The sequence below is a fragment of the Scophthalmus maximus genome, chromosome 2 (assembly GCF_022379125.1).
Source record: "Scophthalmus maximus strain ysfricsl-2021 chromosome 2, ASM2237912v1, whole genome shotgun sequence".
Taxonomy (NCBI): domain Eukaryota; kingdom Metazoa; phylum Chordata; class Actinopteri; order Pleuronectiformes; family Scophthalmidae; genus Scophthalmus; species Scophthalmus maximus.
In genome coordinates this window covers 7,023,898-7,036,800 of record NC_061516.1, presented here as the reverse complement: position 1 = coordinate 7,036,800, position 12,903 = coordinate 7,023,898, and the positions used below count along the sequence as shown (strand labels likewise).

General features: G+C 45.1%; 1 protein-coding gene across 8 annotated transcripts in view; it reads right to left on the bottom strand.

Annotated features, from left to right (window-relative positions):
* The window catches only part of pknox2 (pbx/knotted 1 homeobox 2), a 91,461-nt gene that overhangs the window by 33,010 nt on the left and 45,548 nt on the right, over nt 1-12,903 (bottom strand). For all 8 annotated transcript variants that reach the window (XM_035626192.2, XM_035626193.2, XM_035626191.2 and 5 more), the window contains 2 exons: nt 5,071-5,177; nt 2,220-2,356 (listed from right to left, as the gene is read on the bottom strand). In XM_035626192.2, coding sequence (XP_035482085.2) covers nt 2,220-2,356; nt 5,071-5,157 — 224 coding nt within the window. In that variant the 5' untranslated portion in view covers nt 5,158-5,177. The remainder of the gene's footprint in view (nt 1-2,219; nt 2,357-5,070; nt 5,178-12,903) is intronic.

The window sequence follows — 12,903 nt, the reverse complement described above, 5'->3', positions numbered from 1 at the left end:
CAGTTAAAAAGGCGAGGTCATGGGCTCACATCGGTTAGAATTCAAGGAGTAGATTCACTGAAATGAAACATGTTACATAAGAGTATGTATCTGTGTTATTGGTCCCGTATACAAGACTGCATGCACTCAAGTCCTACACACATACGCAACCAAAGAGCTCGCCTATTTGAACTTGACATTTGCTGTCAAGGTTACGAAAATAACGTCGGGGCGACGGAGGGAGGCTCTCGACGCTAATTTGCCGTCGCGCCGCGCGAATATTTCTGAACCGAATGATGCACATTTGTCTGTGATCTAGTGCATATGTCTAGCCCTGCAGTCGGGAGGGCCGCTATCTGCCGACCACTGCCATGGATTTACAGGTTACACACACGTCAAGAAGGAATCTTCTTTCCCACTTTGGACAGAACCGTTTCTCGTCACCGGCTCTTAAAACACTGTTTTTGCATTATCGCAGCTCTTAAAAGAGCCACTTACAACTAAGCAACTGATAAATTACATTAGCATAATTAACATTAATATATGCTCAGAGCTGGGTAGCTGAGACCCCATTGGAATACGGTAATAAACAAGAAGGTCTATGTGTCTTTGTTAGGATCGTTCCTTTTTTGTTTCATTGCTACGGGGAGCTTTTTTCTCTACCCTCCTCTATATGAGCTTTGGGGAGAGAAGAGGAGAAAGGCAGAGGAACCGAACGGCTTCAAACATGGCCGCTCACATCAAAGGCAGCCATGTATCTCAGAGGAGCTGCTAAGGGCTTTACAGACGCTCGCCTCAGGCCTGAGCGCGGGGGCCTCGCACCTCCTCAGACAGCAGTGGCGGATACCCGCGGGTGGGACCCGAGGAGCCGGGGCGGCGCGGCCCCCGACACAGTCTGCAGTGTCATCGCGCCTCGTTCGGCTCGACGGCTCCGGTTAGTTGTTGGTGCGCGGCCTCCACCAGGAGATCGCCCAGCACGATTCAAAATGTCTGTACTTTGAATAATTTACTTCATAAATCGATAATACAAGCTCATTATAAGGGTGCATCAATATTCTAGTTCTAAAGCTGGGAGAGGAGTGAGGTGTGTATTTATTTATTTTTCTTACTGGTGCTTTTCGCCCAGCAGTGATTTCTTTTTTCCCCCCCTTTTCATTTTCTACACCTTGGATGGCTTCTACAGGGAACAGGCATAACAACTGGAACACATGTAGGGTGATCGGTGAACATCCAAATATGAAGCAGGTAAAAAAGAAAACATGTTGAAAAGCTTCTCTTAAGATCCGTGTGGAAATTGTCGCACAACAATAAAGTGCACTAATAGTTTAACGAGCGATATTTACACATTGCCTTCCAAAAATGTGCGGTGTTCTTTGACACACAATCAAGTCTCTTCTCACAACATGTGGTGTCTCCCTCTCGACGTGTGTCTCGTGACTTTACTCAAAAGTCAAAGTTGGATTCCAGAAATGAGGTCGCTACAATTTGAAGAGTGATGCTTACCTTTGAAAATGACTGTTGGCGTGAAAGAGAAATAAATTACGTTACGTTATTTTTCCGGCCTACATGGGTGGTTATCATCCAAAACAATAGTGGGAAGCATTTGAAAAAGTTTTCCAGTCATTCACGTTAATTGTTTTGGCCTAATAGTGAGGGGCAGACATCCGCTGCGGTGTCAAGTGCTTATTTTAAAGTCAATTTATTGGAAATGGAGCCCGTGCTCGCCTTTGATGAGCGAAAGCCTTTGCTGAAGGTGCTTTTTGGTTTAGGAACGACGCCGAGTGAAAATTGAAGGATGCACCCTTCAAGTGCAATTTTCAAAAGCTTTTATGTCATGGCTGGTTTAAGAGAACACATTAAAAACAGCACCGCTGCTCGCGGCCTTCATTGGCGAGGAGCACATCAAGTCAATTTACAATTTCTCAAAGCCAGCACGAGGCCGGAGAGGAAATGCAGTAATCATTCCAAAAGGAGGAACGAGTGAAGGGAATCTCAAGGGCAGGTGGGAACATATCGCCGAAACTAGCTTGACGAATATTGGGCCAACTAGTGCCATGTATTCATCAAGAGGCGAAGTGATTAACAAAATGTTTTCTTTGCTGCCGGTTGACCATGTGCGAGCTCTGCGTCAAGTGGGGAAATCTGCAACTCTTAAGGAGCTCAGACGTCTGCATCGTTCACCCAGAATCCAAATATGAACACTTCAACAACACAACTATGTCATGGGAGAGTGGCCCCACCTGTAAACGGCCCTCTTGTCCGACTCGAGCTGGGCCTGAGGGTCAAGGGTCGCACTGACAGAGGTATTTCCTGCTGCAGTGGCTGCTGGTATATGAACCTGCGGGGTCTTGGCGTTCTGCTGAGTAGTGCCCGTCATCTAGGGACACACATGGAGTACACAAAAAAAAGAAAACATATTTTTTTAGTCATATGTGCGCCAGATTACATAATAAACCACCTGAGTAGTTTTTGAGATGTTTTAGATTGACCACCACCGTTGTCCCTAGAGCCATGTCACAAGCATATTATACTTTATCTGATCACAATAAATGCGGAATGAATTCAAGAAAGTATATAAATTGACGTGTTTCATCGGTGTGTTTGTATTTGTCACTTAAAATGGACCAAAATCGCGACCAGACCATGTCATTAGCCTCATTGAGCCTCACGCGATCAAGTGATCACAGCGTTACCCCACGAGGACGGGCGCGTCTGAGTAACGCTTGAATCCCTCTTCAGTCTGTCCGCCCGACGGCCACAGACTGCAGATGAGGAAACGAAGCTGCAATGAGTAATTGTTGCCTGACAGGTCAGCAGCCCTGTAATGAAGCTGTTAAGCAAAATGCATGACAGGATGGATTAGGTAATTGAACGCGGCACGCTCAGGTCATATACAGATTCCTGTCAAACGATCCATATTCAATTCAGAATGAGCGACGGCGCGGCGACGCTCCAGTGCGGGCGCGTTCACAACTGGTCAACTTGTGCCGTACGAGACCACTGATGGTTCCACGTGGGACCGTGTTATTTGTGCTGCTTTACAAACACAAGCCATTGTCTTCGTTATCCTTTACCCCACTTTCCTCTCTCTCCTCTTCCTCTCTGAGGAAATGAGTCTAACAACCCCCCCCCCCCCCTGCCCTTCCCCTCCACACTTCTTTTTTTTTTCCTGGGTGGGAGGAAGCTTCAAGTCTTAATCCCAGGCCCAAATGGAAAATAAATTAGCTTCTTCACACTTAACTAGCTCTCATTTGCATTTGCCGAGTGCGCAGACCGCGGCTCGGGAGCTCTCCCCCGGCACTAATCCTCGGGGCGACGGCAGACCGAGGTGGTGTGGACGAGGGACGAGGGAGGAGGCCGAGGCGGTCGCACGAACCTGCTCCCCTTCACCTCTGCGGTGTCGGGCGAGGCGCGTGTCCGACCGCGGTCGGGGCTTCGTTAAGGACTCTGGCCTGCTGGTGGCATCACGGTTCGTGTCGAACACTGCGGGCTGGGGGGCTGGGGGGCTGGGGGGCAGGGGGGCAGGGGGGGTGCTCGACCTTTTTCTTTCTTACGGTTCCTGCTCGCACTATGACTCTGTCTTAATTATAACATGCAAATTAACACCATGAGAAATGGTTTCTCTGGTCTTACTGACCACTCAAAGGCTCTACAGTGCAAGTCACATCCACCACTGTCGGAGTTATTATAATTCGGGGCTAAGTGCCTTGCCATGGACACATCGGCACGCGGACTGGCGGAATTCGAACCGCCAACCTACAGGCTCGTGGGCGACCGACTCTACCTCCTGAGCCACAGCCCCCCCCCCATTTTCATAGTCCTATGAAACGTATTCACGTTTGTGGTGCTCAGTAGTAACAATAGTAAAAATCAAATATTACTTGTGACACCTTTAGATTTGTTGTGACTTTAAGGGATCACTACCTTGCTTGTTATTATGTTCTGTTCTGTAATGCGCTTTGAGTTCCCTGAAAAGCGCTATAAAAAATATCATGTATTAATATCATTATTAATAATAACATTCTTGTAAAAATGCTATACATGTTTTATATGTTCACTATAATGTTCTATTGCAATAATCCTCCTTTAATATTAGCTTTCACTTTGATGTTTTCTATATCAACATTATAATTAAATTGTATTAAATCCTAATGTTGTGTTTGCTATAAAATCACAGTCATACCAGCAGTTTTATTAGAACTGCTCATAAACTTGACTTGGACATGATGTCATTGAAGTCCACTACAGAAGATTATTTGAGTCTTAAAAACAAAACTGGGTAAATACAATAATATGCATGTTCTCTATGTTAACAAGTCTCTTCCCAAACAGGTCAAACTTCCCGTCTGACTTCTCTGTAGTCCAGTTGACTCAAAACGTTGGCCACTCTTTTTGTCACTGAATACATTTTAAACAAAGAATATGTATTTGTTCATGCACATGCAGGCCATATAAAATTAAACATGAGATATTTCCTGGTTTGGTAATAACAGTCCTAAATGGCCAATTGTATTTTGTCACTTCATCAAATGTGTAAACCTGAGGCAAACTGAAGGGTACCTTAAATATATATTTTCGCAGAAAGGTATTAAGGAATTTATTATCATAATCATTAATCTAAATTATTTTTTTTAAGTAAGTTTGGCTTGTGTGTAAAGTCTAACTCAGCAACCAGGCATGTCTACTAAATATTACTTAAATAAGTGGTACATTCCTTGATTTTTACAATTTTCTTTGTATAATCTGAGCTGATCATGAGATTACTTGTTAGAGAGAACCGAGAACGAAAACATGGTTTCAGATTTCAAGTAAAGTAAATAATCATGACTTAACAAGCAACAATTAAATTTACAATACGGGGGTAAAAATAAAATAATTTAATAAGATTTCACCACTCTGCTTCAAATAATTAATGACATCATTTTTTGTCCAGCTGAAGCCTGCAAACAAAAACAGTAAACTGTGACTTTGGGGGAAACACGGTGCTGTAAGTGTCAGAAGCAGAGAGCCTGGTTTTAAAGGGTCTAAAACGTTTATTCATATGCGACTGTATCAGATGAGCAGTCCGCTGGGCGCCACGTGACCTCTGACCTGTTGGCTCTCCTGGTACGATGGTGGAGGAACACTCTGGGTGGCCATCATTGTCACTGCAGGTGCTGGGGACGCATGTTGCATCATGGGATAGCTTCACATTGAGACTGGGAGAAGAAACAAAGGAAGAAAATAAATACAGGGAAAAGACATAAATCCGGTGATTGAGCATTCAGCAGGTGCTGCTATGATTAAATAATAGGAGATGGGATCCTCACTTAGCATCTCACACTCTCCCCTCTCCACCCACTCCCTTCTCCCCCTTCTCCGTTGACTAATTCAATATTATTTTTCATTGCCGTCGCTTATTTTGTTCTCCGTATTGCAGAGCTCTGACAGAGAACGCTGAAAGTCGTCTACAGCGCGGCGCCTCCGAGCACAAACAAAAGACAGGATGGCGGAGCCTTTACCGAATCACGTTACAAACCAGCAGGTTCAGAATGACCCGACAACGTGTTTACCAATTACAGACAACTATGCTTGTTCACTAATTACAGCTGACTTCAACGCGACGCAGGGCGATGGAGTCACCTCGGTCCTCGCCTCTTTGTGTTGGCTGCTGCTGCTGCTGTTGTTGCGCTGTTACCAGGCAAATCAAGGGGGGCTAATTAAGGCTCTTGTTGGCGGGCTAATTTGCCATTGGCCGGAACCCCACAGGGCTTGAGGGCTGTACCCTGTGGAATGCCACTGTAACCATCGCCCCCCCCCCACTGAAGGAAGCTAATTGCATTCACGCACACAAACACATAGACCCCTGCCATTGCCCCAACTTACTATAGGCAAGCGCAGCAGGGGCTCCGTCCTGCAGCTACGTATAACCTATGTGTAGGCGCTGCATGAAAATGTCTTGTAAATTAACTATTTGACCAGGGGGCAGGTGGGTGGGAGGGTGGGGGTTGATAAATGTGAGCTCAGACTTTGTTATTATCAAATGCTGATGTTTTTTAATCTTTGATGAAAGGAAACGTTATCCCAGATCCAAATGATACAGACACTAAAGATTCAGAGTGGTGATTTAAAACACTCATGTGGAACATCGTCAAATTAATAATTCCTCAAAGTCCAAATGTTCACTGGATTCCTTGAGCTACTGAGGCTTATTGGAAGAAAGAAAAAGCCTCATAATGCTCCATAAAGCCTTGCGTGGTCGTGACGGGCAACGGTGACAATGGGATGGGGCACGTGGACTGAACGGTATCGACCTGGAGGGAACATGCTCGATTTTTAAACTCGTGCAGTGGAACTGGAACATCGAAGCAAAGCCTCTGCACCAGCTGTAACAGCCGTGCAGTGCAGCGCCCCCGGGAATAAAAAAGGAGCGCTGTGAATCCACCTGACCGCTGAAGCTGAGGATGTGCGGTGTGTGATTCTGAGTTGTGAAGTTATGGCCTGATGAAAATAACCTACAGCAATCATATAATGATTTTTCATCCAGATGCCATGCAAGGATTTTAGAAAAAACGTATGACCAGAATGTATCACAGGTGATGTCACACAAAATGAGAATAAGGTACAACGTGCTTATTATGAATAAAGGTTCATATTTACATGTCTGTCTTGATAGCAAAGCAGGTTTATGTCTTATATCAATACTGTAAAGTATCAAAGCGCTCAATCCACAGAAACATTCATGCGGGACGATTACAGAAATTGTCACAATATGATAAGGGATCGAACTTGGGAGAGGAGGTGCACAACTACTGTATACCCAACTTCAAATAAAACACCAGTACCGTGTCGAATATGGAACCTTCAATGGCACAGACAAAATACAAAGGAACATTTCCGGAATATGGCTGTGATTGTGTGGTTCTATCTGCAATGAACCCTGTTGTCTTATGCTCCTGTAGTCTCACACATCTGTGCGCCGCGCTCCGCGGGTAGTGTCCTGGGTTCCCGCTGCCAGACGGGACAGAGTCAGGATGTCACCAGACAGTGAGCTCCTCCTGCACTGACACCCAGAGCCTGGAAATGACAAGACAACCGGCTGCGACCCGACTCAAAGTGGGCGGCAGCTGAACTGCCACTGCTGCGAACATGCTGATGCGAAATGCTGGTTTCGGTTTCACTGATGCGTTCAAATTTGTGGTTCTAGCTGCACGTCCGCGTGTGCCCTGCATGTGTGCGTGTGTGTTGAGCATCATCATCAGAGTGTTTGTGTTGTGTTCGTTTACATTTGTTCGTGTTGCGTGTGTCTCTGCGAGTCGCTGTGCGACCTGATTGTGTCTTCTGGTTTCTGTTCCCATCCCAACTGGTATCAGCTGAAAGGCATCTTCTCCGTTATCAGTGCCTCATTTTAATTGCAAATGCAGCGAGCGTGTTGGTGATTAAATGGAAAATTGCACATTAATTGATGAGACCGGAGATAAAGCGATTCCAATTACCGCGCAGCATTTTGGGCGGCCTCTCAAGTTTCGCCCCTTCCCTCGAAGGAATGAGCCACCAAACACCAAATTTGAGCAGGCAATCGTGCATCCGTAAATAAACACGCGGGGACACAAACACGTGCCACACAGCGGCTGCCGGGGCGTGACCGTACAAAGACAAGAACACCGCGACGACGCCAACAAACAAGCGAAATTAAACACAAACACGACGTGTGAAACGTAAAAGTACAACTTTGTTTCAAAAGCTGAAGATACAATAACCCCCCCCCCCCCCCCCCCCCCCCCCCCCCCCCCGCCCCCACAACGCCACTCTCTGAAGTCACCGAAGGTGCACGCTCACACAATAAGTCGCACAATTCGTTTTGAGGACAAGTGACATGTTTGTTCCTCAACAAAGGGCCTTAAATTATTACAGAGTTCATAATGCATATCAATTGAAAAGTGCCTGTAGTCACAATCAAAATTCAAAGCAAGCATAAAAATGGAAAATGAGAAGTAGGCATAAAATTATTCCTAAGGACATCAAAGGGTTTCGTGAATGTGGATGGGGAGGCGCTCCTTCTTCTTCATCGGCCTCTGTGCAGTGAGAAACGCTTCTATTCAGAACTCAATTTTCCAGCGATTCTCGGGCGGACAATGTGTCTCTGCTGTGTTGACGCGGAGTTGGTCAGTGGCATCGCCGCGGTCTCACTCCGTTTACCGCCCGCATTGAAATGAAAATCCATATCGGTTACATGTGATGTGATCACCGCCTCCGGCCTCCGCACTTCAAACCCCGTCTGCCTCGGTGTGAAGGCGAATTCATTGTTGGACTTGCATTCGACGTGAAATGGGAATGCTTCCTGCGTGGAGCCAAGGTGATGAAAAGAAAACAGATGTGGAAAAGCTGCATCATGGGGAACGTGTCCTGTGCGCCGCAGAACGTGACCTGGCAGGGGTCCGGCACACGGCTCATTAAAAAGAAGAATATGTCACCATCAACATTTCCTAGGTACATTTTTCATGTACTTGAAGTAACATCACATAACGATGTACGTCTGTACAGTATGCACGGAATGATGTTTTGATGCATGGAATAGAACTGAAGCCCGTGGATTATGGTTTTCACCTCGACACCAGTCAAAGCACCGATCCAACAACTAAACCTTAAAATAAATCATGTTCATATTTATGAATACATTTGTTTACTTCACTCGGTATAGATTTCCAACCGAGCTCTTCTGAGGGAATTCAAAATTCTCTGTGCTGTTTTTGTTTTTTTTATCAGACTAGTAAAAGCCTCTCGAAATCACATGCGAGTCCGTTGGATTTCATTACACACAGAACTTCTCAGGAATAAAAAAAAATAATAATCATTTAACAAGGGCAGTCTGCGATTCTGAGCCAAATTAGCCCAATCCCTGACGCCAATGTCTTGACAACAACAACAACAAGTGCAAAGGCTTGTCTGACTAGCGATGGATTGGATCTGCTTCTCAGAATCCTGACGTGTTCCATAAATAATACCGTATCTTCAGCATATCCATTAAACAGGGAACATGCATCACAGTTTTACACTCAAAGTTAGATTTGTCTCCACCGTGACACCTGGCCCGATGTCACACGTACAGTTCATGCACAGAGGAGAAAGGCAGCATTCTGCGGATGTGCCGTCGTCTGCACATTCCCCATCAAAATCTCATTTAATCTGCCCTGTTTGAGTTCGCCGGCTAAGAGGCCGACCTGCAGACGGCAATGAATAACATTTGGAAGTGAGCATGTCACCTTGGTCAGATATTATGCATCTCGACGGCCCCGCAAGAGAGGGAGATGAATAAATAAATCAGGTGTTTTTGAATATGAGTAGGATCTAATCATCGCCTTATTGTCAGGCCTGATTTACAATGCAAACACCGGGAGGCGAGGCCTTGATGGCGTTGAGCAAACCGGCGGAGGGGAGGGCAGAATGGTAATGAGATTGGGACGGGGAGGAGGGAGGTGGGGGCTGTTTGCACATTTGTGGCCGGACTGAACACAGAAATCGGAAAACACACAGATCAGAGCGCAAATACCCCACACACACACACAGGACTGGGCATGCATGCAAACACAGGCATGCTGTATATTAATGCTCACACTAAACACAAAGATAGCAAAGCTTCAACCAGTGTCATCCTGAGGGCAATATCACACACACACACACACACACACACCCACACACGCACGCACGCACACACTAAGGCATGAGTGCATTCACAGCCAGAGGCAAAGATGTCTCACCAGTGGTCTTAGGGCTACAAATAACCCCCGGGCTACAGAGAGCTGCACACATACTGCAGTCAGGACCCAGTCCGCACTCCCAGACCACCTCATTAACCTTAGCCAGCAGCCCCCTCCCTCCCTCCCTCCCTCCCTCTCTCCGCCAAGCCTCGCAACACCCCGCTCCTCGCCAGCCCTAACCAATTCACACCAGTATCATTTATTCATCTGCTCCTGTTGATTGGATTCATCCTCCTCCACGCGATGGAGGAGGCATGGATTTCGGAAGGCTCGGTGAAAGACGTTCTCAACACTGCTGCAAACATTGTTGACCGCGGGTTCGGCCGGATCACGGCGGAAAAAGCGGCGAGACGCGCTGGATTAATGCTGGCCGGTTGTTTGGGAGATTTTAGGTTGGAAAAGGGAAAGAAGTGAGTTCATATCTCGGTGCTGCCTTATTGCAAATATTCGCAGCTGGGCCCACAGAGCCCGATGTCGTGTGGCAAAAAACGAGTTTCGCGCAGGAAAAGGCAAGCGCGTCTGTGGATGCTGCTTGTTCAGTCCCAAAAAGAAACTCACCAGAACAACAGATTGTTGTGTTACCTCCTGCGTCTCAGTCTCGACCACGCAGTTACAGCTAATGAACAAGGACGAGTCCATTAGATGATCACAAGCTGGAGTCAGGGAACTGCAATGTGAAGAATTTATTATGTTCTTACAAGGTTGAATCTTGGCAACTCGGCCGAGGAAAACAAAATATGACTTTTCCTTCATAACTTTCAAACTCGGCATTTGTAAATCAAGCCAATGAGCAGAATCCTCGACATCCACATGGTAAAGAACACTGAGTCCTTAAGCGTTTTCCTCTCCTCACTCCAGAGCTTCCACCGACTCGTCCTTATCAATTTCCAATGACATTTTATGCTTGAATTTAAATTTATAACCTTTCCCGTTTATTCTTTCGCACTGAACTTCTTAATGAATGTCCTTCACATATTCAAATATGCCCAACAGCCATAATGAAGACACAAGGATTTTCCCGGGGGTATAACAATTTGCAAGATTCATCTCTTCCTTTCCAAGTGCTGACAATGGCGTCAGTGCTCCAATCTGACTGCAATTCTTGTTTTCTTTGTATTTATGCAAATGTTTGTTTGGGTAGAACAGATTCCGGTCTGATTGTCTTCCTTTCTGCTTTTAAAAATTAGATGAAAGTCTCAAGTAACTGGGAGAGTGGTAAAATTACAGGATGGAGGGAAATATTTGTAATTCCCAGAGGAGAGGAACAGATAACATTAGCATAACTAAAAGCCCTTGTTATAAATGAGGCAACACATATACGACCAAGATGAAAAGAATGTTGCGGCTGCAGGTAAATATAGCAACTTAATCATCTGCATCCAGAGTTATGTTTTTGGTTTTGTTTTACTTTAATGAAAAGGAGGAAAGAAAGTAAAGGGAAGGATTTCATATGCATGACCCGATTCTATTTGTTTTCATTTGTTTATATTCATGTCAACTTATACAAAGCACTGGAAAAACCCAACCAATGCATACATTAAATATGAAATATATATATAAATATACTATAAATGTATAAATATTTTACCCTGTATACACACACGCACTCTTAACTGCCGCTGAGAGCTCTACTTGATTACTGCGTCAAATTATTATCAAAATAATCAAAGCCGGAATTTCCTTTAAAATTGCTCAAACATTAGAGATCACACTCGTTAATGTGAAAACTAGCGTCCCATTGGCCACAGCTCAGAGAGGCCACAGTGGAGGTTGGTCTGCTCCCAGTGGGCTGCGGCACTCTCCTCAATCCTCCGACGAATAAATCAAAATAAAAACACGGACACGAGCCGCTGCGTATGTGGCGCACACATGGCAAACATGGCGCGCAGCGACCCGATGGTTTTTGCGGACCTGCTTCAGTGAACTTAGTTTTTGTTTCAGCTCTGACACGGGTGAATTTACACAAAACTGGCACGGCATTATTTCCTGAAACAAACACACAAACACACTCATAGAGGCACATGAACAGTCACTCCTGGGAAGAGGGTGGGTGGGTGGGGTGGGTGGAGGGCGCCAACATTAACTCCCTTTCACCGATAAAAACATACTGCCTGTATGTGCAAGGTCCAGAAAACCACGGATGAGATGATGTTAAGTAGAACTCAAGCCTAATTCATTTAGTGAGAGGACTTAGATATTAGTCTCTTTCTTGACAATAACTCCTATGAAAATAACAGTGATCAATCCTATTAAGAATTGTGGCTAGTATATATCTTCCTGTGTAAGCTCTGTTGTTTTCCAAAAACTATAAGGAACATTTTATTTAACAAACTGTTGTCATGGCTGATATGTTCGATTATTAAAATGAGCTGTTTATTTTATGTCAGTCTATATATTCAATAGAGAACCACATCTGTGGCTAAAAATGCACTTTTTATTCTTGTTCAGTTAACATTTGCTAAAACTACATGACAACAATCAGCTGTTTTAGAAAATAAAAGTCTTCTACGCACATGGACTGAGGGGCATTGAGCAAGTGCATTTATGACTAAAAAAGGCTGCACCAAAGGTTGTACTTTAACATTATTATTATCAAACCAATCAGAAGGCCATTTCCTATTCCATGTAAAAAAGTCACACTGCACAGAAATATTATGATCTTGATAATGCGGCCTTCAAATTACGGCGAAATACTGGAAACCAACATTCCTCTGTAGGACAGTCTCTGATTAGCAGGTATAACGTGAGCCTCCAAATACGGTTAAGCGGTTAATTAATAATTAACATAAGATTTCATAATTGGCACTAAACACAGCTGAGGCTCATGGGAATGTCAAGATGTTTTGCAGGCAGTTGGCCATAAACCAAAGATTCGGACAAATTTAAAAATTTTGACCTGATGATGGCATTGACGTCCTAAGGGACAGACATTAAGCAGTTTCAGGTGGGCACCGCAATATCACCCACTCACCACACACACCAAGACACCACGGGGTTGTGTGTCCATGTCTTTACACGCTGGACACCAGTGACCGCACCAGCCCCTCATCCAGCCACCTATGCCACTGCAATTCTGGCTCTCATCACAGACAACCACTGTACATGCGCTATCACAGCACTGTTGCCCACTTCACCAAGTGGTGTGAGAATAACCACCTCCACCTCAATGTCAGTAAACAACAAAATG